The sequence below is a fragment of the Penicillium cataractarum genome (genome assembly GCF_028827025.1).
Source record: "Penicillium cataractarum strain IBT 29864 chromosome Unknown utg000010l, whole genome shotgun sequence".
NCBI lineage: Eukaryota > Fungi > Ascomycota > Eurotiomycetes > Eurotiales > Aspergillaceae > Penicillium > Penicillium cataractarum.
Window position 1 is genome coordinate 675,991 of NW_026622746.1, and position 26,702 is coordinate 702,692.

The window sequence follows — 26,702 nt, forward strand, 5'->3', positions numbered from 1 at the left end:
AAAGGAGTGTGCACTGTAGACAGCACCATCTAGGTAGTTTGTATACATTTTTAAGATGAGCAACGTGACGATAACGCCACCTCGGACCCGATCGGACAGACCTCCCGGCCGTTGATGTGCTAAGCTCCACCTCCACCTGCGTCAGCATCAAAAGCACCTGCAGCCCTCCGCTTTCCGCCCTATCGCTTCGCAAATTTTCCCCTCTTAACAACAGCCCCCCCGCCAGGTTGAACTCTCTCACTTTCACTTTTTTTTGTTTCCAGACTCGTGCTTTGACGAGCCCCCTGATCCCTCCCTCCCACGGAGTCCAGCGCCACTGAGCGCATCGCGAGCGCATCGCCGCCATGGGACTCTCCAAGACCAACAGGATCATCATCCTGTTGGTGATTGACTCTGCTTTTTTTCTGCTAGAGCTAATTACTGGTGAGTATATTCTACCTCGAATCTGACCGACGCTCCTCTCGCTAGTGCGCCTAATCTGACAATGTTTGCTTCTTAGGCTATGCCGTCCACTCCCTTGCTCTGGTCGCCGACTCCTTTCACATGGTAGGACCCGATTCGAACCAACGTTATCCCCTCCAGTCCCTCCTCTGACACATATGCTTAGCTCAATGATGTTTTGTCGCTTTGCGTCGGTCTCTGGGCCGTCAAGGTCGCCAATCGCGAAACGAATTCGAAGATGTACACCTACGGCGTAAGTGGTCCGGCCCTCAAGGTACCTGGGTGCCCCGCGCACAAACCGGTCTGACAATCAATTCTTTGGAATACAGTGGCAACGAGCGGAAACTCTTGGTGCGCTCGTCAACGGCGTTTTCTTGGTCGCCCTTTGTCTTTCGATCTTCCTAGAAGCCATCCAGCGATTGGTGGAGCCTCAAGAAGTCCAAAACCCCAAGCTGGTTTGCATCGTCGGTTGCTTTGGACTTCTCTCCAACATCCTTGGCTTGGCACTTTTCCACGACCACTCTCACGGCGGACACGGTCACGACCACGGTGAAGGTGCTGAGCATGACGAGGAGGATGTTGAGCAGGGACACGGCCATGGTCAAAGCCACGTGAATGAAGGTACGCCCTTCCTGGCCTCGGACCAGGGAGATGTGAACGCCACGCTGGCCAAGAGTAGCCATGGAGCTTCTGGTCTTGAGACTGGGCCGAATGGACTCATTCACTCGTCTACCGACCCATCTTCCCCTTCACGCAAGCGCCGAGTGACCGACTCGCAGAGCCGCGGCTCTCGCCGATACAGCACCTCTCTGGCAAATGTCGAGGATATATACGTGCACCCAGCTACCCTGCGACAGGACATTATTGCCGCCAGCCGTGGTGGTTTCGACACTGAGCAGTCCTCCGACACTGACAGCCGTGAGGGTGAAGTGCCAACCGAGCGATCCGGTCTTTTGCGCAACCGCGACCGTGCTTCAAACTACACCGATGAGAACGGCGTCCCCTTTACAGTCCCAGACCATGCCGCTGAAGAAGACGTTCACAAGAGTCATAACCATGCTCAGCCCAAGCCTAAGGGCCAAAAGGGCGGCCACGGCCATGGTCACGGCCACGATCTCAACATGCGCGGTGTCTTCCTGCACGTCATGGGCGACGCGCTTGGCAACATTGGTGTTATTGCTTCTGCCTTGATCATCTGGTTGACCGACTACAAGTGGCGGTTCTACGTCGATCCCGGTATCTCTCTGGTCATCACGGTCATCATTCTTGCCTCGGCCATCCCGCTTTGCAAGGCTGCCTCGCGCATCCTTCTTCAGGCCGCGCCCCAGGGCATGAGCGTCGACCACATCAAGGAGGACATTGAGCGTCTTCCCGGCGTTATCGGAACCCATCACCTCCACGTCTGGCAACTGAATGACACCAAGCTGGTTGCTTCCATCCATATCCAGGTCGACACGGAAATCAAGGGCGAGGGCTCGGAGCGGTACATGCGCCTGGCGCGCCAGGTGCGCCGCTGCCTGCACGCCTACGGCATTCACTCTTCCACCATCCAGCCCGAGTTCACTCCCGATAGCGATACTGAGGACAACCAAAACAATGGCCAGGCATCTTCGTCCCGCGCCGGCAACGATGACCCCAGCCACTCCAGCCGTGCGGCCAGCGTTCGCGAGGGTGACTCTCACGCCTGCCTCCTGGAGTGCGATGACAACTGCGCCCGTGTTGGCCAGTGCTGCCCCAAAAAGTCCACTTGATTTTGATTCCCCCATACATTCGTTCCCTTGCCAGAGTTCCTACGTGATTGTTAGAGGCTCATCCCTCCACTACCCTACTATCCTATCCATCCTCTCCTAAAGTTCTCATATTATATGGTTATTTTTTATGCGTGTCTTCTCACTCGTTATCCTCCCTAATATCTCCTCGTGGTCATTCATGTTTACCCCGTCATGGATTTTTGGACTGGCAGTTTCTAGAAGAGGTTGGCCTCCCTGGCGGATTGGTCTCCTTGTATCATTGGTGGTGTGGCATTTGTCCTGGGCTCTTACCGCCGGGGTCGAGATGGTTCTTGATATCTCGTACCACCACCTGCATGTATTTTTATTTATCATTAATTGAAATGCTCGATCCGGTGGGTTAGGATTTTAACTGTAGTTGTTCCACGAGAGCCAGCGGTCTCACGCAAACTGTATGGCCGGTTCGGCACTTTCTTGATCTCGGTTTAGTTAGGAAATTTAGCCTCATGAATGTCAAATGAAAGTTATCAAATCTATTTTCCCACGCCCAAATAGGCAGTTGCACTTCAAAGTTGGACTAAGCTAATTATAACCTTCGACCACGTGACCCATCGACCCTGGAGATCCCCAGACGGGACCAGCCAGAACGACTGGCCCCTTGATTCAATCTGCAACACACCATGCAATAAGGTCCAAAAAAATCCCCGTTTTGGACACACTTCTTTCCTTCCATCCACTCCTTCGTCCATTTCTTGTGCATTCCAGAGCATGCAGCGACTCTCTTTTCGTTAATTTCTTATCCAACCCCGTCTCCACGGGGTAGCCAAGCTACACACCTCCAACACAGGCACGCTTAGCGGTCGCCAATATGAGCTACGCCTACCCACGCAGCGCCGGCGCTTCGTCTCTTCCCTCGTTTAATTCGGTTCCCGGGCAAGCATCGGGTATTGTGCGACAGGCATTGGAGGGACTACCGGCTACGGCCAAACAATGGTTTGCGGAGGGGGCTTCAAGTTTCCGGGGGACGAGGGGGAGGAGTGATCCCCGTGGCGTGGTAGGATTGGTTTTGCGACGCCTTTTTACTGTCGCTAATGCCATCGTTGTCATGTGGTTGTTTACGTTGTGGTGGGGGGAGCGGACGGTGTTCCAAGACGCTATTGATCGGTGTGTTTGGGAGAGCTGGGAGAAATGGGTATGTTATGCGATCGCTTGAAGCCGTACCATTTGCGCATCGTTGGTATAGCCGGAGACTGACAATTTCATATCTAGCCCCAAGGTGCCACGCCGCATCATGTCGCGTTCATTGCCGACCCCCAGCTTGTCGATCCCCACACTTACCCCGGCCGCCCATGGCCCCTCTCGACGCTGACCGTCAAATACACCGACCAATATATGCGCCGGGCATTTGCATCTATACAAGATAATCTAGAGCCCGACTCCGTTCTCTTTTTAGGGGATCTGTTTGACGGCGGGCGAGAATGGGCTACCAGCACATCCGTTAGCCCTGAGGACCGATACAAGAAGATCAAGGATTCATTTTGGAAGAAGGAATATGGCCGTTTCATGAAGATTTTCATGGATCCCTGGCTCAAGCAATATTCCGATCCGGTTGACGGCCGTGGACGCAGGATCATTGCTAGTCTACCGGGAAACCACGATCTGGGATTTGGCAATGGGATTCAGGAACCTGTGCGCCGGCGATTCCAAAGCCACTTTGGTAACGGTAACCGGGTGGATATTATTGGAAACCATACTTTTGTTTCCATCGACACTGTCTCGCTGAGTGCGATGGACCAACCGGACCCGTTGACGGGGAGCTCCCGCACAAGCGAGGGCGAGGAGGACGAGTTTGCTCGGCCAATCTGGAAAGATGCAGATGAATTCTTGGACCAAATGGTCACCCACAAAGCTACCGCGGAGACGGAGGAACTCCGGGTGCTACAAAATCGGTCGGAAGATGTACTATTCAAGCATCGTATTGTGGAAGCTGGGGACGATTCCGTTGAGCAGCTGCCAAATCCCAAGTCAGCTGGGTTCCCTACCATTCTCCTCACGCACGTTCCGCTCTATCGCAAGGCGGCGACCCCCTGCGGGCCGCTGCGTGAGCGTCTTCCTCCATCTGCGCCAGGATTAGAGGAAGACGAGCCCAACTCGCTCCGACTCGGCGGTGGTTATCAATACCAAAACGTGCTGACCCAGACCATCTCCAACGAACTGGTGTCCAAGGCCGGGCCCAACGTGGTCCAGGTCTACTCCGGCGACGACCACGACTACTGCGAGGTCATACACCGCGAATTCAACGGCTCCCCTAACGAAATCACCGTCAAGAGCTTGTCCTGGGCAATGGGCGTCCGACACCCCGGCTTCCTCCTCACCAGTCTCTGGAACCCCATTGACCCCATCACCGGCGAGACTACACAAAAAAGCTCCTCGCCCACCATCCAAAACCACCTCTGCCTCCTCCCCGATCAACTAGGCATCTTCATCCACTATCTCTGCATCCTAGGCCTGAGCATTACCATCCTCCTCGCTCAAGCCCTCTACACTACATTCTATTCCCCCGAACTCCCCACACCCCGCGAACGGCTCCGTCCTCCCCCTCTCCGAGAGACACACCTTCCACCCCAACCACCAGTACCAGACATCCGGTACGTCCAGCTCCACATTTCCCTCCGGTGGCCTGATCGGGCGTGCCGGGATCTCTCCTTCCCCCCGCCACTACCCCAGCGGCAAGCCTTACCACGATACTTATCGGGGTCTAGATGGTGACGACGTCGTGAGTACGAAAGATAAGGGATTGTATCGACCAGCCGTTGCGGCGAAGGGTGTTAGAGCGAAGACTGTCCTTGTCTGGCGGACTTTTGTGCGTCTGGTTCGGTCCGTTGCGATTGCCGTGCTGGGGGTTTATTTTGTTCTGATCTGGCGCTGGTAGCCTGGTGAGCTGTTCAGAGCGTATAGTGTATAGACAATAATAGACCTTGTTAAATACAGTCATTATGGCTGTAAATGACGTCTTCCATGATAGCAATCTATAGAAAATACACGCTATACACTGTTTACGTCTATATCCTCCATCCCGACCCCTTGGCCCGGCCAACACTCCCGTCCCGACCCCGACCGATCCCCACAAATCCCGTTTTTCCCCTGTAATGCTGCTACAACGAGCCTAGTTCTACATAGTCCCTGAGTCCCTCCTCCGTAATCCCAATCCCGATCCCAGAAACAACACCCCGGCTACCCCACTTATTCGCCGAATAAACGGGCATATCTCGGAGTGCCATCGGGTCGAGTAACCAATCCGGGGCGCGGGAAAAATGCCGCACTAGGGGTTTTTTGCCTTTCAGCCTGGATCCCTAAACACGGGCCGATCGTTTTACGGGTGGGTTTGTCGGGGGCCGGAGGATACATCAGAGAGGTTGTTAGGTTGATCTTACTGGTGTTAGCGTGGTAGGACGTACTGTACTGGAGATAGAATACCTATTCTGTGATAATAATCTATACCTCATACTTAGAATTGAGTGTTAAGAGAGGATATTGCATGGAGCTACTCCGTATGAGGTGTCATTGCAGCCCGAGGTCGCCCCGAGAAGGCCAGGCATCCCGCCTTGTCTATGGTAGTATTGGTTGGATACAGTAGTAGTTTGATGAGCACCCTTACCCTCGCAGTGCAGATTACAGACTGCAGGCAACGAAGAATTTCCCTTGTCTTCCCATACATTAACACCCATTTACTCTCTTGCTTCTCCATACACCCTTCGCTATACGCTACACGTTGTCTAGAGGTGGATACAACCACAATTCCAACAAACTTTGCGCGTTTCAGGACCTATCGCCACATGTCTCCCATCCTAAACAACCCCCCAAATCTGGCACCGGTGAGAACCCTGAGATAAAGCGAAAGGGGTCCTAGACTTCATGCGGGTCTTTACAAATCCCGCCTATCCTATTATAGAGATACTACAGCATATACATTACGGTCGGATGGGGCGTCGACCCGGACCAGACTTTCAGTATCGGGGCGTAAGATTGGCTTTTTCTTTCATATGATAACCGGGACGCTGACGACATGCATGGTCGATCAAAACTGTATTTTTCTAGCGTGAGACGATCGGTGGCCGACCGGTGCTGAGTCTGGAGATGTATGGGTTTCCTCCAACTTTCTGGGGATGTGGGATGTGGAGGGTGATAATCTGGAGAATTGGGGTTGGAACTTGAGGGGAAAGCCAATGAATATGAATTGGTGACAATTTTGATTGTTGGTTCTTTAGTTACTTCTATTGTTTTACTTTGGCCTGACGTATGTAAAATGTATACAGTCTATTGTACCAGTACCTGAGTGCTATAACGTAAGTGGTTGGCGCCTGGAACGACGCCACGATCCGCGTCTGTGGCTTTTCTTGGTTCTTGCTTAATTCCTTGATATTCTCATAACAATCAGAGGCACCATGGATATGATTGTATCATGTCCTTGTCATGTCATTGGTAAATAGTCAAGGTGCTTTAATGTTAATGTTTGTGTTCCTGAGCCAACTAGGGATGACGGTCTCTCTTTTGCCCAAAGCGGCGATCGGCCTTGCATACTAATCAAGTTGTGCGTCGCAACCGGCGAACCCCGTTTTCAGTTGCCCTCGTGAGACATGCCTATTATTATCCTTCTAGAATAGAATAATCAATTATTTTACATTATTATTCTTATTATTTTCATTCCACATACCTATCTAGTATATTCAGGTCACCAGACACCAAAGTCTACCTATCCCATCCTGAACGCAGCTCCCCTTGGCTCATCCCTGGTGGCGCCGATCCTAGCAACGCCCTTCGAGAATCTTTTTCGGCCACGGTTGAGCCGAAGAGTCAAATCCAATTTAACCAATAGCACTCCATTTCAGACCACCCGCTTTCTCCTGGAAATATCCCCACTCTACAGCGTGGCCGCATTGGCCGGTCTGGTTTACTCCACCCCCAACCCTAACAGACCCCCCATGCAGGGAATCTCGGAGTGCCTTTTTTTGCTTTTGCTGGGGTACGGAGAAGACGCTTCGAGTGGTTTTTTTTCTGGTTTCTGGTTTCGGCCACTTTGGGGCCCCCCGGGGCGTTGCTGATCATGGCCGGTCTGAGTTCGTTTTATTGTATTTCTAGGTTTTGGCGTGGACTATTAAACCCTCGTGGGATCCTCTGCAACCTAGCTTGAATTTCTTGGGTTTCTTTTTTTTCTCTTGATTGTTTCTCCATTGGCGATATTCATCTATTCTTTTCTCGTCTCTGTCTTCTATTTACCATTTGAGCGTGTCTGCAGTGCAGCACTTCCCTATACTATCATCTCGCTTCTGCTGCCCGATACCCTACTCCTTGACTAAAACTTGTTACGCTCAATTCTCTCGCCATGGGCTTCGCATTGAAGAAGCCCGACGATGCTGTCGGTTCGGCGGCCCCGGCTATTATTATCGGTCTTTTCGTTGCCTTTGGTGGTGTGCTCTTCGGGTGAGTATCGTCGTCTCTATTGCTTTTACAATTCTGGATTAGCATTGACCGTTTCCTTTCACAGATATGACACCGGTACCATCAGCGGTATTCTGGCCATGAAGAAATGGCGCGAGATGTTCTCGACTGGATATGTTAACCCTAAGGACGGCCTCCCCGATGTTACTTCGTCCCAGTCCTCGATGATCGTCTCCCTTCTCTCTGCCGGTACTTTCTTCGGCGCTCTCGGCGCTGCCCCTATTGCGGATTACTTCGGTCGTCGCATTGGCATGATTCTCGACACTTTTGTTTTCTGCTTCGGTGTTATCCTGCAGACAGCCTCTACTTCTATCCCCCTGTTTGTGGCTGGCCGATTCTTCGCTGGTCTGGGTGTCGGTCTTCTCTCGGCAACTAGTAAGTTGAGAAATATCCGACAATAGGTCTACTGATTATATCTAACGTCATCTCTTCTAGTTCCTCTGTACCAGTCTGAGACTGCTCCTAAGTGGATTCGTGGTACCATTGTCGGTGCTTACCAGCTGGCCATCACCATCGGTCTGCTGCTGGCTGCCATTGTCAACAATTCTACTAAGGACCGCATGGATACCGGCTGCTACCGTATCCCTGTCGCTGTTCAATTCGCCTGGGCTATCATTCTGGTCGCTGGAATGATTATCCTGCCCGAGACTCCCCGTTTCCTTATTAAGAAGGACCGCTACGAGGACGCCACCAAGGCACTTGCCCGTCTCCGCCGCGTCGACGTCAATGATCCCGCTATCGTCGAGGAGCTCTCCGAGATCCAGGCCAACCACGAGTTCGAGCTCCGTCTTGGCAAGGCTACCTACCTGGAGATTCTGCGCGGCTCTATCGGCAAGCGTCTGGCAACTGGTTGCGGAATTCAGGCTCTGCAGCAGCTGGCCGGTGTGAACTTCATCTGTATGTACCACCTATAACACCTCAGTTTACAGATTACTAACAACCAACCTTCCAGTCTACTACGGTACAACCTTCTTCCAAAACTCTGGCATCCAAAACTCCTTCGTCATCACCCTTATCACCAACATCATCAACGTCGTCTCTACCTTCCCTGGCCTCTACATGGTCGAGAAATGGGGTCGCCGCCCTCTCCTCATGTTCGGTGCCGTCGGCATGTGCGTCTCCCAACTCATCGTCGCCATCGTCGGCACAGCCGCCTCCTCCACCGTCGCAAACAAAGTCCTCATTGCCTTCGTCTGTGTCTACATCTTCTTCTTCGCCTCCTCGTGGGGCCCTGTCGCCTGGGTCGTAACCGGCGAACTCTTCCCCCTCAAGGCCCGCGCAAAGTGTCTCTCCATCACGACCGCGACAAACTGGCTCCTCAACTGGGCGATCGCCTACGCCACTCCATACATGGTGAACAGTGGACCTGGCAATGCCAACTTGCAGTCCAAGGTGTTCTTCATCTGGGGCGGGTTTTGCTTCATTTGTGCGCTTTTCGTGTATACTTGCATCTATGAGACTAAGGGTCTCTCGCTGGAGCAGGTTGATGAGCTCTACGCTAAGGTTCCTCGGGCTTGGAACTCGGTTGGTTGGGAGCCTTCCGTGCATTATACTGATGTGCGTGATGTGGCTGGTAATGTTAAGGGCGGGAATGACCTGGCTCAGCTTGAGACTGAGGCTAATGAGAAGCGGAGTGGGGAGCATGCCACTCATATGGAGAGCATTACTGGCAAGATGGAGGCTTAGATTTTGATGGATTATGAATTATAGATGATGGATTTGTTTTTGTTCTTTTGTTTGTTATTGGGGTCATGTCATGGTGGACAGTCTTCTTTCGTATGGCTTTGGGGTTGCATAGTGTCTCATCCTGGTCTATATGTTTCAGTACTCATCACATAGAAATTCACATATGAGAATTCTGATAAAGATCATAACTGAGTAGGGAGTTTCGGACTGGGAAACTTTGAGTATCTCGCCAGGGAGAATCGCTAATCGAATACTCCCATTTGCATTGTTGGTTGAGCGTAGCAAGTGTCTTACTACAACCCAACCTCCCTCTCCCCAAAGTTTTGTCAGAAAATTACCAGATCATATGTTGTACTTTAATGATGATGCTGCTTTTCTTCTGTCGGGGTGATTTGATAATGAACGACGTGTATGTTTGCACTGTAGAATGGTGGTGTTTGGAGAATGGGCTTGTCCTCAAAACAAGGGTATCGAGTAACAGTTCATGCAAGAGCTGGCTTTCCCATGACTCAACCATTTGAATTTTCACCAGAATGCTGAGTCATTGCGCCATGTATTCGGAAAATTGGTGTTCTGGAGAAACAATATCTCAATTTTCTCCAACTTATTGTTGAGACGTCGCAGTTTCTTCAAATCCAACAGACCGGAAAGCTCATTTCGTGCACAGGATAACGAAATATCCGTGTGGGGATACACCAACGCTGGATTATGAGCAATAAAATCCTCAATCCTATTGATTCTCCTCGAAAGAGACGGCTCTAAATACGACCTTGCGCCACTTCGCATTAGTTCTAGCGCTTGACTTGTCGATATCAAACTTCTCTCGACCACGCACGCCCTTCCCTTGAACGACTGGGCTGGAGGCGCAGGAAAGTTCGGAAAAAGAACGAAAGGATGAGAATTGATATACATACAACTTTTCATACTTGGGTTTCCTCTGTTGTCGGTAAGACTTTGATATTTCATCACTATGCTTGTTTTTGTGATGAGAATCATCACACCGGAGAATGCGGTTCGAGGGGCAAGAATTTCCAATCGAAATGGGAATTGAAGAGTGAGTGTTTTGCTGAATGAGTGATAATTCGGCGGCGCTTTGAAGTTTTTCTTGTCTGGGCTTCTCATCTGGAGGCCCCGGTGCCAAAAGTAATGATATATTCATGGTTTGATAGCCACGAAGGCAGGTTGCTAATACATTTCTGAGGATCACTGAAAGTTCCAAGCGAGTAGCATTTAATGAACGAGAATGAGCACACTCAGGCGACTAGCCCGGCGAAAGCAACCAATGATATTTCATGGCATACCCTATTCATTCGAGTTACTATGGAATCTATATGGTTCGGATTTCCCGGATGTCCTGCCCCTTATGTCCCAGAGACTCACATGGTCGGCAACATATCCATGGGCTTACGGCACAGTCGGTCCGGCATAACCGATTCCCCGTAATTCCGTTTAGGTAGTAAATGCTTGCAGCAGATCGTTTTCGGCTTGTATTTTTTCCTTTTATCAAATGGGAGGGACTCATACGAATACAGAGCGTATTTGAAATTCAATATTCTTGTATTCTAATGATTGGTGCGACTTCTAGCCAATTTCTTTTGGTCCATTTAGTTCCGCAGCTTAAAGGCGGGAGCGGCACCCGTGAGAAACTACAGCCCGGCCCTCTTCAGCCTATCTCAGTTCAAAGGGGGACTGATGGCGTCAAATACCAACATTTTTGGGATCCGCAGATGCTAGGTTCACATTCGAAAACATCATAGTGGGGATGACTGTAATTGTGAAAGCCTGTGGTTAATAATGCGCTGTGATTATGCTCACGGTCCTCGGACGGACTGTCTTCGGTGCAATTCCGTTCGGAGAAATGAAGCTTTGAGTGGCCAAGCTAAGCATCCGGATTATCCACAGCCTTCAAAATTTCTATAAGATACGCAAGAAACAATGAATATAAATACAGCCTATGGCCGTTCCCAAGTAATCCTGTTCTCCAGTGCTAATTCACTAACAAAAATCCACACCAAGAAGCTACGACAATGGCACGACGCATTGATGTTCATCACCACTACATCCCCCCGGCTTACCTACAAGGTGTGCTTTCCCTCCAATGTACTGAGAGGTCTTGAATAAGGTTAACATATTGTTTATAAGCTCTTGAGAAAACGGGCGGGGATCCTTCCGGATGGCCGACACCTGCTTGGAGTATTGACGCTGATCAAAAGATATGCGGGGATTGCGGCATTGAAACAGCAATCTTGTCTGTTACTGCTCCAGGCACTAGCATTCTCAAAGGGGCTGAGTCTGCCCGTCTCGCCAGAGATTGCAATGAGTTTGGTAAGACTCTAAGAGACAAGTATCCCAAGAACTATGGTTTCTTTGCTGCGCTTCCGGATATCCTCGACACCGACAGGGCTTTAGAGGAAATTCGATACGCGTTCGACGAGCTCGAAGCCGACGGGGTAACTTTATTTACTCGCTATGGGGATGCCAACTACTATTTGGGCCATCCGAAAATCGAGCCTATTTGGGAGGAGCTACATAGGCGTGCGGCCGTGGTGTTTATTCACCCTACCCATCCAGTTGATACCAACCTCGTCAACAAAATGCTTCCTCAACCTATGATTGATTACCCGCATGAGACAACCCGCGCAGCAGTGGATCTTATTACCACCGATACTGTCCGCAAGTATCATCGTTGCAAGATAATCTTGTCCCATGCCGGTGGTAATCTCCCGTGGTTAGCCAGGCGCCCGGCGATTATGTTACAAGACCTTGGTCTATCTACTATGACGCCAGAACATTTTGTGGAGAATGCGCGCATGTTCTATTTTGACTTGGCGCTGACAGACTCTACGTTTGCTTTGCCCCTGTTACAGAAGTTCGCTCCTCCTGATCATATTCTATTTGGAAGCGACTTCCCATATGCTCCTGAGGCGACGGTGAGACGTTTTAGCAGGGAATTAGATGAGGCTAAGCTGTCAAAGCAAGATGAGGATAAAACCAATCGTGGAAACGCTCTCAAGCTATTCCCTCGTCTTTCTTCCTAGTCAAGATAAAGCAGTTTGCTTCGAGAATTTCCAACACGAAGAAAATCAAGAGAGAAAAGATCGCAGGCTCAGATGAGTTTTTGAGTTCGGTTGTTCCGTGACTTTCCACCGATTGTTATTTTAATATTTCAGCGTCAAGTGTAATTAAATAGAAATGAAATATATAAATAGAGGTGAACATTACCAGCAGGAGTTGCAATAGCTTTGTTGATTTGAGAGCGAGGAAGTAAGGCGTGGGAGATAGGAAAGTTGGTTGAGGGTGAAGACATGGGAGTTAGAAGATGGAAGAGAGGTCAGATGCGTGTAAATGGTGGCGATGATTGTCTGGCCCGTATCTGGCAGGTGCAATTATAACCCTAATTTGGACGGATGGGAACGTAATCTTTTCATGGATATGAATGGGTACTGAGAAAATATAGACCAGGCTGATATTAATGACATCTACCTATATGATATTCCCTACGAGGCTATGCTGGTTATTTTCAGGACCAGGTGGCCATTGTGGGGCTATAGAGGGCCCGATGCTTCTTTTTCTCATGCTAGAAATAGGATCATACTCATGGCACTACAAGAAGGCTTCGTGGCACTACAACCATGGGATATACTGAATGAACATAGTCTATCCGTAATTTGTAGTATTCTTACTAGCTTCAAGACACCGAAACATATCATTAGTTAACATGTTTTAGCTTAGCTCTAGTAAAATCCATATCAGCATGCTTACTATATCGAGACCCATCGCCGAGTATGAGCCACCCGTAAAAGAAAACGGGTGAAGTAATAACACCTCTTCCTCATACTCATTGTCATTCAAACTCCCGGCCTCAGAGCAGCTCGTATCCCCAGTGTTCGACCTCTCGGGAACTTAGTCTCGCTGAAGCAATATCATATGTCAGTACCAATTTTCTATTGCCATGGAGCGGGGAGCGTAACATATTTTCTTCGAGTGGTGGCGCAAGAAATGTGATCATATAATGCCAAAGGCATATGCATTGGGGATAAGCTATGCAAAGTCTATATTACAGGAAAGCAACAGATCTATCTTTTCTATACACACTCCAAACGCCGCCACAAAGGGAACTTAAGTGGACTTGCACGAGAACACACCTCCAACGGTGCCGTTGGCGTACGAGTTGATCTGTTATAGACTGTTAGTACTTGCAAACAACAAGACAAGAGTGAGCTGTTCGAGAAACTTACAATATCAACAACGCTGGCGTATGTTCCGGCAACCAGCACAATCAGACCGATGGCAAGGATGATCAAGTTGATCACAGTCAGGGGAAGGTTCTTCTTCTCGAAGTAGCTACCCTCACGAATGAACATGAACCACATGATAGCCGGGAAGTAGAAGGTGAAGCCGGACACGAAGAGCGAGGAGATGATAGACAGAAGGTCGTCGAAGAAGGGGATGACCTCGGCAACAACGAACTCGAGGATAGTCAGGACAACGATCAGGGCCAGCCAAGTCACCCATCCCATCTTGGTGTTAACAAAACGGATGTTGGAACTCTTGAAGATACGGCCGTGGATCAAGCGACCCAGAACCACGGTGTTGATGGAGCCACTAATGAAAATGACTGGCAACGCGATACCGAAAGCCACACGGCTGAGGAGGTGGCCCGCAGACAGAAGGGCGGGGCTTTGGACATCCTGGCCGACAAAGGCGTAGACGAGGGCACCGGTGATAGTGTAGATGAAGATCTCAGCGAGGCCAAGAGCCCAGACGGACTTGGGGAAATCGGTAGGAGTGTGCATCTCGTCCATGAAGGAGAACTGGCAGAGGGCGAAGCTGTAGGCGAAGATGATGTTGGAGAGCGCAATGAAGGCCTCCGAGAAAGTAAGGCCCTCCTTGGGCCAGGCGGACCAGTTCACAGCGGCGAGTCCAGTGGAGTTGCTGGCCTCCACGCCGGTGCCGATGATGGTGATTCCAACGGCGATGATGATGGACACAAAGTCAATATATCCGAGAATAGCCATCTCGGAGAAACTGGGCGGAATGGCGAAGATCAACAGGATAATGGCGGAGACGACACCGAAGACCACAGAGCAGATGTTGCTCTCAGTGATGTTGGCAAATGCGATGGTTCCGGTCAAGCAGTGGGATCCAGCGGACAGAAGGAGCTCGAGGGCCAACATGATATAGAGAATCTCGTATCCCCATCGCCCAAACATCTGTCTCCCAGCCTCGGGGTAGTCCGAGATATGCGGGAACTTGACCTTGACCTGACCGATAATGTAACTGGTGTACACCGCGATGAGACCGATACCAACACAGCAGATCACGCCCGCCACCATACCGAGCTTCGCAAAGGTGGCCGGGATCGAGAGGGTTCCGAGAGCGACGGCCTCGACGATCAGGACGATGGTCAGGCGCTTCCATCCAAGACGATTGAACTTCTGGATGCCGCCCTCGTAGATCTGCTGCTCCCGATCACTCATATCGGCCACCCCATCCTCAGATGGAATCACCTTGTCGGCATTGTTCTTACTCGGGGACATCGGAACGACGTTGGGTGGACCGGGCAGGAGGAAGTATACGAAGCGGGATGGAGGACGGAGAGGACAACGCGAAAGGTCGCGACAGAGGAGAAAAGAAGAATATTAAGTAAAAATGGACTCAACGCCGACTCAAAGCCGAGAAATCTCGGTTGGTGAAGGATTTCAATAGACAAATCAATCGCTCGGCACCTTCCCGAAACAGCTCACCTCCTGCCCTGAGCCCCACCGTTGCACCCGCGATTGCGAGGCTTCTTCTCCACTGCAGTCACATCCATTGGGTTATACGAGATCTCGTTAGTCACGACTGTCAGTCATTCAGTTGAACTACATGCCTTTTCATTGATTATCTATGCTTGTTATCTTGACTCTAGACGCCGTCAGGACGCTTGTACATAATAGCACAGTATAATTGAAGCTAAACGGTGCCTGAATTGCTAGTGCGGCTCTGAAGGTTCTTCAGAAGTGTAGATCCAAGCCAATCGGCTTCAGCCCTGTTTTTTAGCCCTGATTGACGCCACGCGCCACTCGAAGCTAAGAGTTTTTTTTCCCTGACTAAGGCCAGTTTAATTTTTCCTTGGCCCTTTTTTCTTTCCAGCCGTGCTTTTCCGTGGAAAACCACGGCAAGCCGTAAGGCAAACTTGGGCGATCTGCCGAGTCGAACCTATTCGTCGTATCTAAGAATTTTAACTTGGTATAGTGCTAACCAGGGATACGTTCGGCGCCTCGTGTGCCTTTTACGCTGTGGCGGTTTGTATGCCTTGTGCATGCCTGAGGCCATAATTCATGGTCATGTGATCTTCGAGTCCGTTTCCGTCTTTTACTGTATGCAAACAACTGACCTGTCATATTGCTACGATCGTGGCAGGCTGTTTTACGCTCCTGAACAATTCCGACTAGGAATATTTAATCCGCTCATTGAAGGCAAATAAAGTCTTTTGCATCGGGCGTTCGTATGTGACCTGCTTCCACTGCCGCCAAATTCGGACTGCAAGAAACTAAACTCGGGTAAATCTACCTACGCTACAGTAATACGTAATCGTGAGGCGGGCTCGTCTAGATGGACAACTTTCGAATTATAGCAAAAGCTATCCAATAATAATTATCAATAAAATGTACCGCAATAAACTTCTTCCAACATATCCTAAAGGAAATATCACCCGGCGAGTAGTAAGCGTTCGTTCGCTGACCACTACCAAGCCGACAGAGTTCCCGCCCATCGATCCCGTACTCCACACCCGCTTCTGGCCATTCTAGCGGCCACAAAAAGTTAGAACTTGTACCAAATTATCCTCTACTTGAGGCAAAAAAGAAACGAAAAAGAAACGACGCCTGTCGGATTTGAACCGACGCCCGCGAACGGACGTGATTAGCTTGTTATATCCGACGATATAAGGATTCTAGTCACGCGCCTTAGACCACTCGGCCAAAGCGTCCAATTGTTGGAGAAATGTTCGACTTTTGCCTACAAGGGGGGATTCTAACGATTCTAACTCCAAAATATAGAGGTCGGACCGTACTAAACATCAAAATCAGCTGGCATTGTGTATACACTGCAGTCATCTTTTAGATCTACTAGTATTAGATCTTAAATAACAATTTCCCGGCTCTTGACTGGTTTAAAAAGTGATTAACCCGGCTTGTACTGTTAAATTCCGTCTTACCCTATCCACTAGTAGGCACAATGACGATATATATATCTCTCCCACACAGTTCACTTATCACATAGGTGGACAGTAACCGACCGCCACTTGGGTGTATCCACGTAAGTAGAATTGACCATGACCTCGGTAACAGAGATGGTCTCGTTGAATATATCAATCTTTTTGTGGCCCACACTGGTGCCGTTGGAGATGAGGGTATATGGCACATGGCCATTGGAGGTTTGAGAATCTGCGATCTTGGCATACACCTGGTAAGATCGAATTACCTGGCCATTCGTCTGATCCTCCATTAGAACGATGCGATCGATTGGAGTGGGCTTCTTGAAAGTGAATGAGTAGACGCCATTGTCATTTCGAGAAACTTTGTGAGCGACGGGATTCCCATAGCAGGACCTGATGAAGTCTCCTAATTCTTTGTAGCGGGCAGCTTGGTTAGAGGGAACGAGGCCACTGCGGTCAGGAGCAAGGTCCAATTCTAGAACGCAGTTGCGACCGACTGTGTTGTGGTAGACGTCGATCATCTCCTCGAGCGAGCGAAGAGTCTGGTTGACACCGTAAAACCAACGATCTCCGGTTTGTAGCGTTGTATCGCATTCGGCCGGGCAGAAGTATGGACTTTGTGGATCCCCTCCGTCGTTGGTCAAGCCACTGCAGTGAAAAGTTAGAACGAACGTCGCGGCAGTGGATGGGGTCAGCAAGCCTACCTTGACCAATTTTCCTCAGGGGCTGCTCCAGCCTCCGTCCCAATCCATCGTACTACGATTGTCAGTATAGCTGCCGAGGGTCTCCAAAAATACAAAAATTGATCAGTTACCAGGATTTGCAGAAATGCAGGTTCCATTTGTCTGGCATCCGTTGAAGACAACTGCCCCTGGCTGCTGGGTCTCTAGGAGACTTTGGATTTTTGCCTGCTGTGTCTCAGTGTATCCACCATCGAACCAGATCTGTATGTAATGATTAGCTTAGAGTAAGTGGCAAAGTGTGAATTGTATATTGCTCGGGCAGCCTGACCTCAGTCAAATTACCATGCTGTGTCCACAACTCCGTCAACTGGTCCAGCACGACTTGATTATATGTTGAATTGGTGATATTGACCTGTCCAGGAGTCCAAGAGCTTGTGATCACATCTCCACTCTGCACGTTCAAGAAGTTGTTCCACATGAGACTGTAGTAGAATCCATAGCCAATATCTCCTTTATCAGCCGACTCAACAAAGCTCTTCACCACATCCTTTCCATGAACGGGAGACTGTGCGATCGTATAATTGTAATGAATTGTCTCGTTATCTCGGGTCTCAAAGGTCACTTCGCTCGGCCATGTCGTGAATCCACAGTTGTGCTTTGCAACTAAAGTGGCATATTTTGCGCTCAGCGAGTTGATCGTATCCACCCATTGGTCTGTGTCCAATGAGGTAGGATCAAACAGAGAAACATTGGGCAGAAGGTTTGGAATGTTATTGCAGCCGTCGACACTGAGGTAGGTGGCGATTTCGAAGTGGATAATCACACCAATTTCTTTATCCTGCCATACTAATTGTTCCTTCGTTGGCAGTGCGATCTTGGAACCGTCAATAGGTGATATGCGATATTTTGGACCGGTATCGCGTTTGACAAGACTTGGGCTTGTTGCTAGGCCATGAGCTAAAGAGCATGATCCGAGTAGTAGACTGAAGAAAAGCTTCATGATGTTTTGAGCCAATGTGTCGATCTACTATCGTCGCGTAGCTTGGTTTCAAATACACTGGTAACATGGTGAATACGATGATGGACGACTATTTATCCCCGGAGTGCTAGCTATCCTGGATGTCAGTGTCGCTTTGAGGTAGCATATTTTGGATTTGAGGGGTCGACTTAATTATCCGCTTGATAAAAAACATGGCCCCTCAATGATTGCAACGCGGGACTCGCTCTTTGCGGGGTTGTGCAGATCTCTGCCTTATATACGTTGCTCTCTGGAAAATGTAACATCGACTCTCGAAGTACCGATATTTCTTTATGACCCTGGATAACAACGTCTCAAAATAAAGCATGGACCACGATAATCCATAAATTCCTCGTATTGTACATAACGGGCGTAAACTAAGAGTTTTTCTGCACACACATGCTAGCACACGAGAACGATGAGGTTAAGTATTGATTTGGGTCGTAGATTCCCGCCTCCTTATCACACTAGTGTTAAGGGAATAGTTAGGATTCTGTTTGATGTAGTACCTACACGGAAAGAGGCCTGGAACTAAGTATCTAAATCATACGTCGTTCTCGAAGGTAGTCGCAATTGTAACGCGCTGCAGTAATTACCCGACGGCTAATTTTAGTGATCGTAAAATGAATTTTTAGATTCTATACTACCCTCAGATGCCTAATATTATTGTTATGGAAAATTATGGGTTAATACCCAGATATCTAGACCCGAACTCATTACAATAAATCCAATAGTCTACGGCAATCTCGCGTTAACATGTCCCGAGGATGAACTATACCACGGCAGGCTTTAGTAAAGCGGGGTCAAATTATTACGTCCGGCTGGGTAAAAATATGGATCTTGCTGACCTCCACCGTCGCTGGTTAACCACTATATAGGCAAATTGAACTGAAGCCCCCGGATAGCATTTGATGGGAGCAAATGCTCCTTGTCTTTATTGTATATCTCATGTAAGGTCGAGAGATGGAAAAGTCTCATAGTGTTCCGAGAACAATTTTGCATGATAAATTAGAAGTACTGGTCGTCTTTCTTGGCTTGCTATCTCTCCGTACAACTAGGCATCGGTCAAAAACACTGTTGATGCTTTATAAGAAACCTTGGGCATATCAGGTTTGAAAACGTAGAAGTCAGCCTTATAGAGCAGGCTTAGAAGCCATGTACCGGTAGATTAAGGGAAGTAGAGGAGATTTTCTAGGTATTAAGGCTTAGGTACCATTACCCTAGGAGACTATATACTAGTGACAATATCCTATATTATATGTAGATCAGCCTCCGGGGTTCTGAAAATAAGAGTCCCGATAGAGAGTCTATCATAAGCCTAGGTATGATCTAAATATAATATGCTCCCGAAGTCTACTAACTAGACCCCGTCAAACCTACATTGCACTATCGTTCTAAGACAAGAATAAATCATAGCACTGTGGTAATATTAAGCCTAAGCACTTGAGGACTCCTATCATCTAACTCCGTAGAACGTAATGGACCGAGATGTCGGGGTGGTTTGAAGGTTGTCAAATGGATTAAGACGGCAGAATAAATGTCATTGCAACTCTGATTCTGCGTGCTATTGTGGTGAAAACAAGTGTGCAACTTCTGTTCTTCTCTTACATTTCCACCTTAGCCACGAACACGCCATTTTCGGCTGCGTTAGTTACATCATTCGTGGCACTTTGCACGGGCGATTCTCCAGAGGTGGACTCGACCCGGGTCTTCGGCTGCATGAGAGGCCAATGGCCCCTCACTTCATGATACCGCATTGCAATGAATGCAATGCTGACGGCAAGCCAGTAGAGGTTGTACGATATGACGGTGCTGTAGGTTGCGGAGTTCGTCCATCCAAGTATTCCATTAAAAATACCCCAGCCACCTCCACCATTGACTTCGGGACTGCAACACTGTAAAGAGTTAGCATTTTGTCGGCAGCCTAATTCAACGGAAATCCTTACATTGACATGCCAGACACTGCGGCTAATATCATAGGATCCTGACCCAGCGCCTAATTCAGAGACATCTTGGCCTACCATCTTATTCCAATGCTGCTGCTCAAAGTACCATATAGCGCGAGCGAACAGTCCTGCGGCCACAAGGTACATCACACAGGTTGATGCCACTAGGAAATATTGCAGTTTTGCAGAAGACCCACCCCTAGAATTGGTTAGAGTCATCGAATAATTAGGAAAACCCAAGACAACTTACTTATATATGAGCCACCCAACAATACAGCCCGCGATCAAGCCTACAACGACCGGAAGAGGAACAGCAGTCGCGGGGGCAGAAAACGAAACCCCAGCAATAAAGACGACGCCTTCAATTCCCTCTCGGCTCACGGTGATAAAGGCGAGCAAGAATAGGGCATACTTTCCAGCAAATCGTTTGATGAACCCTTTTCGGCCCTGACTTTCGGGATTTTCCATGGCCTTGATCACCTTCACACGCCATTTTTCTTGCATTTTGCCAATTCGGAGAAGAGCTGCGCCGAGCACGGATATAATGAGTGCAGCCACCATGTAGAAGACTCCCTCATAAATATACTCCGTCGTATCCCAAACATTCTTGCCCACAGTATAGAAAGTGCCAATTACAGCACCTCCGATGATAAGGCAGAGTAGAAAGCCAAGAGCCGTGCCGATCCAGATCTAGAACCCCTCGTGATTAGTGGGAAATGGCTTGCTAATAGAGAAGGAAGCATAGGTCTGTCATCAAAGCTCACCTGTCTCAGTAAGGATTTGTATACTGCTTTATGTGTTTCCTCATTTGCACCACCGAGGGTTTGCTTGAGGAATGCAAGTAAAACTGATATGATGATGGCCGCTTCAATCGTCTCTCGAAAAACAACTAGAAATACAGGAACGGCAAAGACCGTCACGCCCATTTTGCTACTTGAAAGCAGCTCGTCAGTTGGAAAAGGGGTCTGGATTTTTTGTGGATAAAGGGCCGGGAAGAGGACAAGATGATGGGATTGATTTGGGTAGATCAAATCCGTTATCAGATGATATGATGATGGTGGAACCCATTATGATATCGTTCACAGAAAATATCTTCCAAGTAGGGAGAACGGCATCTCAGATTTACAGGTCATGATACAGTCCAACTCGGAATTCTCTTAGTGGCACGGTCCGTTGCAGACTCCACCTCGATAAACTAGCACTTTCTATGGTTCAAGGAAGCGGGGGCTAAGACGCCATGCTGAATCTTATATTCCGCCAAGACTCTTGGCTTTTTGTCCGACCAATCATTCTCTATCGAAGACATATCAATATGACTGTTGCCTAGAAGCCGAAATTGGTAAATGACTCAAGATACTATATGTGTCTTCCGCTAAGCACGAGGAGCAATGCTTATATGAATGGCCTCAGAATCGCATTGAGGCATGAAAAAGTGCAGCATGTTCCATTACTTCCCCCTTGCTCTTGGAGCCCTATGGCTAATACAAAATGCTTAATAAGAATTTTCCTTCACTACAGTAGCGGTATCTACCTTAGACTCATCAGATTGATAAGACATAAGGGTCCAACGGGTGTGGGGAATCTTGATTATAAGATTGATAAAACCCTCCAATAAAACTTTATTCCGGGTAAAAGCGGAAATCGAAGTACTGTACGGCCATTCCCATCGGTCAAAGCTGCCTCTGAAATCGCTCCATGCCCTCCCAAAAACCGTCAATTAGCATTCTCTCAGGCGATCAATAAGCTTTATCCCCAAGTGGTCCAAGCTGCGAACCATGTGACTGAACTGAAACACACTTTTATAGAGCAAGAAGAAATTTCTGATTTGCTCCATTTTTATTTCGCGCTTGTGGCGGCGTTACTTTATCTGATGCTACAGGAGAATTCGACCGGGTGCTACATTGTCCTTAGATTCAAAGCCGATAACCCAGGTGAGTTACACAATCGTACAATCAGTCCTGCTCAAGTTTTGACTCGGCCTCGACGGGTTATGGCTCTTTCAATGCCAGTGGATTCGAATTTCAGGGGATGCTGCTGGTAACAAGGAAAACCTCCTTGGCCTCACGGGAGAGCCAAAACATGTTGCCGACTTACCTGAGGGCTTCACTACGAGGGACATCGTTGCTATAGTATTCAGCTGTCTAGCAGCAATTGTTGGTCTGGTATCAATTCTTTGGCAGGTCTAACTTTCACATCATTTCCTTGATCAAAGGTCCAAATCTCATCCTTCCCAGTTCTAACCGGCTATCGAAAATTTTCGGTGTGGCAAGGCTTCAACTCCATCAACAATCCCCACTCTTTCCTCTGAGTAAGAAGGCCTAAGAGGTATTTCACAATATATATTATAGTTATCTGTTCCTAGTAATTAATTTTTCCCATGTGAGTAATATTATTTTAGGTATTTGTATCCTTGGCAGCCTAGATATCAGCTTGCATATTGCCTCCACGGCTGCAACCAAAATTTCGTTTAATCACTACTGGAAATTGTGCACACAAATGTGTATCTAATTCAACTTCGATCGGGATATATCGGTATTGTCTGGGATCTAGTTGCTCGATCCAGGCCCAGCTGTTTGACAGAGTAAACACACGTCGGTAGAGCGGGTTCCAGATACTGTAGTTATCAACTGCAGGCGATGTTTAGCAATGGGAGTTGTTCCTCCTAGGTAATATTTCGATGTGACGGTCATCCAACCTGCGCACGTTTTTGTTCTGTTGTTCTATCTCATGTATTGATTTACAATCTCATCATTGCTTAAACCCCGATCGAGAGAGTTCGGCTATTTGCCTTCTTTCTCTTATCAAATTCCGAAACAATCGGCACAGACTAACCTCCAACGAATCATTTACAGTATTATATGAAAAATAAAAACATATAGTCTTAAAGTTACTCAAGTGGATTCTGTTATTTTCGAGCAAATGTGACGGCTGAGCGTGCTGGCTTGAGACAGCTCCACTTACAACGGATCGGTATAACTGAAAGTTAAACAGGTTCAGTGTGGCGTAAAGGCCAAGAAACGTTCTTTTCTGAGCACGGATAGGTATTTGTTCACGTGGGAGGGTTACCAAGGACCAATTTGTAGAGAGAGTAAGCTAGAACTAGTCAGAAGAAACTATGGACTAGAGCACGCAACTGAGACTTATTACTATACACACTCCTCAAGTGTAGGGAAAGCAGAGGAAAACCCAAAGAAAATCACACATGGCACAGAGATCCCGGGACTGGCAGATATCGGGACGTTCGAAAAGTTTGATATCCACCTCGTGCTGCTGCTTAGCCTGCTTGGTATCTGATGGAGACCCGCCAGAAGACCCCCGCAAGGACCCGAGACCACCCTCGTAGAATTTTTCTACTAATTTTTACATTCTCCCGCCATCTCCGACGATCGGCATTCTTCCATCTGGAATACAGAAATATGGTAGTCGGGTTCGATCAGTGACTGGATCCTCGTATTGCATCTTGTGAACTTTCTTTTCCTTTTTGACCCTTATCTTCCATTGTCAGGTCATTTGCCCTTCTGACATGCTAGGTAATGTGTCAAAGGTCGCGGACGCTAGGGTCCTAGCATTGAGCATGAATGAAGGAAAATCACGGCCACAGCGGAGGTAAAATTTCCATCATCGTCTCCTCACCGAGCGTCATTACAAATCATCCCCACTTGGGTTGACTTTGCTAATGTGCCAGGGTCCAGAGGACGTAAGTGGTGACCCAAAGTGAATTTGATCCCACTACGGTGGGTTTAGACTCGGGGTTGTGTGACCTAAAGGGACGATTGCTGCCAGTACAAGCTCGCCAAGATCTAAAATTTCCCGCACTAAGCCGAACAAGGTTAGTTTAGTGCCAAACTTAGTCTGTTATCTGATCTGCTTGGTGATTGTTCCCACCATGATGTCCCACAGTGACCCTCGACCAGCGTGTGTCTCGTATTGCGAGAAATTCGTTTGACAATGAGTTTCTGTTGCTTTTTCGGCATTTGGGGTAGTTGCTGGGGTGGCCGGACGTGCGCCGAGTCAATGGTACCAACTGATTGATAACGGCGAGCGTCCCTTGGTTGGGAACCGGGTTTAGAGATTACATTTCATATACTCGATTCCTTCCCTCCCGATCATTATTCAACGAGCGTAAGCTCTTCCGTTTCGCACAATGGACTCCAAAACTCTTCGTCAAGCGAACAATGTCTGGAGCAACAAGTACTTTGCCATTGCTGTTGGAGCAATTATGGCGCTATTCGTTATCTCACACTGGTACACTTTCTTATACTTGAAATACAGCGTGGGGAGGTCAACGCCATTCCTGAGGAAGCTGGTCCGGTATAACCGGTAGGTCAAAAGCCCTTGAAAGGCTCCTGGCCTGCGACGGCCACACTGACATGTAACAGTATGCTTAGACGGTCTCTGAATTGTTCCGTTTTCGGGATACCTTCCAAACGATGGCTTTTGTACCTCGTTTATTGGTCAATCAATCTGACTCTTACACTGACTAACGTTAATTTACATAAGTTATCCTATGTTCGTCCCCTTCTCGCCCCTCACGTAAAGTTGGTTTTTGTAAATGATCTCTGACAATACTCTAGGTTGGCAAGCGGCTCGGCTGGTATGTCTGTTGTTGGGCAGTATATTTGAAGTTCCCAAAGTTAACTTTTGACAGGATTGCCGTGGCAAATTTTGTCCTGCTGGTATTCCTCGCTTTAAGAAACACGCCACTTGCACCGTTAGCCGGACGCTCTTACGAACAGCTCCGGCCACTCCATAAAACCGCCGGCTACACTTGCATCGTCACTGCTGTCATTCATGCAATCGTTTACTTGAATGCCTGGGCTCAGGCAAATGAGCTGGAGAACATGTGTGAGAAAGCGAACCTTGCGGGAGCGATTGCAGGATTGGCAATGGTTATTATCGGTCTTTCAACAATCGGCTGGCTTGCTCGCAGATATTACGAGGGTAAGTCTGAACATTAATTCATAACTTTTTAAAGTAAGTCTACTGACTGATGTTTCCAAAGTGTTTTACATTATTCATGTGGTGATGTTCATATTAATCGTGATCTTGGTCGGGATGCACCGACCGGATTTTGCGAAATCCACGGTAGTTATCGTCATTTTCACAGCTTGTCTGTGGGCTTCAGATCGTCTTCTCCGTTTTGTTAAGCTCTGTTGGAATTTCTTTGGCAACTATGCCACACTCACTCCCATGCAAGACGGAGCGGTTCGGGTGAAGCTTCACCGCACCCTACACTGTACCCCGGGATCTCACGCGTTTTTGTGGATGCCGTCAATTCGACTTTTTGAATCCCACCCATTTACACTTGTGTCCACCAGCCCAGTTGAGTTCCTTATCCGCAAATACGATGGCTATACCCATGACTTGTTTGAGCTGGCCCAACGACAGCCCGGCAAGCGCCTACGATGCTCCGTGGATGGAGGATACGGCCAAATTGCAAACTTCACAAAATTCGATCGGGTAATCCTTGTCGCAGGTGGTAGTGGTGCTAGTTTCACTTTTGCGCTTGCCCTTAGTGTCCTAAAGGAGGGCGAGATGGAGAATACCACCAAGACCATCGATTTTATCTGGTCCGTCAAACACTCCGGTACGTCGACCTGACAAAGATACAATCGGACCAACATGAAACTCACATACGTACAGAGTCCTTGCACTGGTTTGAGAAGGAGCTCCAACAGCTTCAAGCAAGCCCTTGCGTGAACCTGTTTATCCATGTTTCACGGGACGAGGTCGTCTCTGAGGATAGCTCGAGCCTGGATTCAGCACCGATTGCCGCAGACGTGGAGAAAGGAAAGGATGAAACAGGAGGCCAAGTGATTCCAATTTCTGCCCACCGGAAAGGGCGACCGGATGTTGCGAATCTGCTTGCTAGCTGCATCTCACAATGCAGCTCGGAGTCAAGAATTGGGATCGGCGCCTGTGGCCCCGTCCAGATGATTGAGACCACACGCGATGCCATCTATCAACGGACGTACGACAATGGTCCTTCGATTACTTTACATACCGAAGTAAGCATCTTCTCCTCGCTTGAATATTGCATATTTCGCGCGATACTGACCTAAATTTAGGAATTTCAATGGTAAACGTCCATGATCGAAACTGTTGAGGATCTTTGATGCCTGAGGCTCTTCAGGATCTTTCTGCTCTCGTTCTTTCTTTAGCCTTCTGTTTATATGGCTAGATTGATGGCGGATTTCCTTCTTCTTCAGCTTCACTATCTACAGGTACCAATGCACACTATTGCATGTGCTTTATCTTTGGCCATGTAGAAATTCATCAGCAACAATACCAGACTTAGAAACTCCAGACTTCGTTGAATCCAAAAAAACATTGTGAGGATTCGATTGAGGCCAATTTTCTTTCTGTGCAGTTAAAGGGAAGAGTCGCTCCACTGAACCTAATTTCTAGACTCTATGCTATATCTGGTGAGTTTATTGTGAAAGATTCTGGCTTAAGACTGATACATCTAAGCCATGATCTGGTTGCAACAGATCCAAT

The 26,702-nt window shown here is 48.4% G+C and overlaps 8 protein-coding genes across 8 annotated transcripts; 5 read left to right on the forward strand and 3 right to left on the reverse strand.

The window, feature by feature from the left end:
- Window positions 1–344: 344 nt before the first annotated feature.
- On the forward strand, window positions 345–2,192 carry N7496_012376 (cation diffusion facilitator family transporter; the record flags this gene model as incomplete). Its single annotated transcript, XM_056705289.1, has 4 exons — window positions 345–423; window positions 500–546; window positions 608–694; window positions 771–2,192. The coding sequence occupies 4 exons, from the start codon at window positions 345–347 to the stop codon at window positions 2,190–2,192; spliced, it is 1,635 nt and encodes a 544-aa protein (XP_056549187.1).
- An 847-nt stretch (window positions 2,193–3,039) lies between these two features.
- On the forward strand, window positions 3,040–5,103 carry N7496_012377 (putative manganese ion homeostasis (Fr); the record flags this gene model as incomplete). The annotated part of the gene is given in 3 exon segments (XM_056705290.1): window positions 3,040–3,363; window positions 3,441–4,819; window positions 4,830–5,103. The coding sequence occupies 3 exon segments, from the start codon at window positions 3,040–3,042 to the stop codon at window positions 5,101–5,103; spliced, it is 1,977 nt and encodes a 658-aa protein (XP_056549188.1).
- Window positions 5,104–7,554: 2,451 nt separating this feature from the next.
- Window positions 7,555–9,356, forward strand: N7496_012378 (sugar porter family MFS transporter; the record flags this gene model as incomplete). The annotated part of the gene is made up of 4 exons (XM_056705291.1): window positions 7,555–7,652; window positions 7,717–8,045; window positions 8,106–8,567; window positions 8,623–9,356. 4 exons carry the CDS (start codon window positions 7,555–7,557, stop codon window positions 9,354–9,356), a joined length of 1,623 nt encoding a protein of 540 aa, XP_056549189.1.
- A 2,027-nt stretch (window positions 9,357–11,383) lies between these two features.
- N7496_012379 (amidohydrolase family protein) lies at window positions 11,384–12,394 on the forward strand (the record flags this gene model as incomplete). The annotated part of the gene is made up of 2 exons (XM_056705292.1): window positions 11,384–11,438; window positions 11,499–12,394. 2 exons carry the CDS (start codon window positions 11,384–11,386, stop codon window positions 12,392–12,394), a joined length of 951 nt encoding a protein of 316 aa, XP_056549190.1.
- A 1,081-nt stretch (window positions 12,395–13,475) lies between these two features.
- Window positions 13,476–14,896, reverse strand: N7496_012380 (N amino acid transport system protein; the record flags this gene model as incomplete). The annotated part of the gene is made up of 2 exons (XM_056705293.1): window positions 13,476–13,532; window positions 13,595–14,896. 2 exons carry the CDS (start codon window positions 14,894–14,896, stop codon window positions 13,476–13,478), a joined length of 1,359 nt encoding a protein of 452 aa, XP_056549191.1.
- Window positions 14,897–16,607: 1,711 nt separating this feature from the next.
- Window positions 16,608–18,240, reverse strand: N7496_012381 (alpha-L-fucosidase; the record flags this gene model as incomplete). The annotated part of the gene is made up of 4 exons (XM_056705294.1): window positions 16,608–17,205; window positions 17,262–17,313; window positions 17,372–17,501; window positions 17,569–18,240. 4 exons carry the CDS (start codon window positions 18,238–18,240, stop codon window positions 16,608–16,610), a joined length of 1,452 nt encoding a protein of 483 aa, XP_056549192.1.
- A 1,628-nt stretch (window positions 18,241–19,868) lies between these two features.
- Window positions 19,869–21,130, reverse strand: N7496_012382 (FTR1 family protein; the record flags this gene model as incomplete). The annotated part of the gene is made up of 4 exons (XM_056705295.1): window positions 19,869–20,153; window positions 20,205–20,403; window positions 20,455–20,894; window positions 20,969–21,130. Coding segments are annotated over 4 exons (1,086 nt in total), but the record flags the coding sequence as incomplete, so codon positions are not given.
- A 3,218-nt stretch (window positions 21,131–24,348) lies between these two features.
- N7496_012383 (ferric reductase family protein) lies at window positions 24,349–26,287 on the forward strand (the record flags this gene model as incomplete). The annotated part of the gene is made up of 7 exons (XM_056705296.1): window positions 24,349–24,524; window positions 24,584–24,713; window positions 24,779–24,798; window positions 24,853–25,145; window positions 25,207–25,791; window positions 25,848–26,212; window positions 26,273–26,287. The coding sequence occupies 7 exons, from the start codon at window positions 24,349–24,351 to the stop codon at window positions 26,285–26,287; spliced, it is 1,584 nt and encodes a 527-aa protein (XP_056549194.1).
- Between the last annotated feature and the right edge of the window lie 415 nt (window positions 26,288–26,702).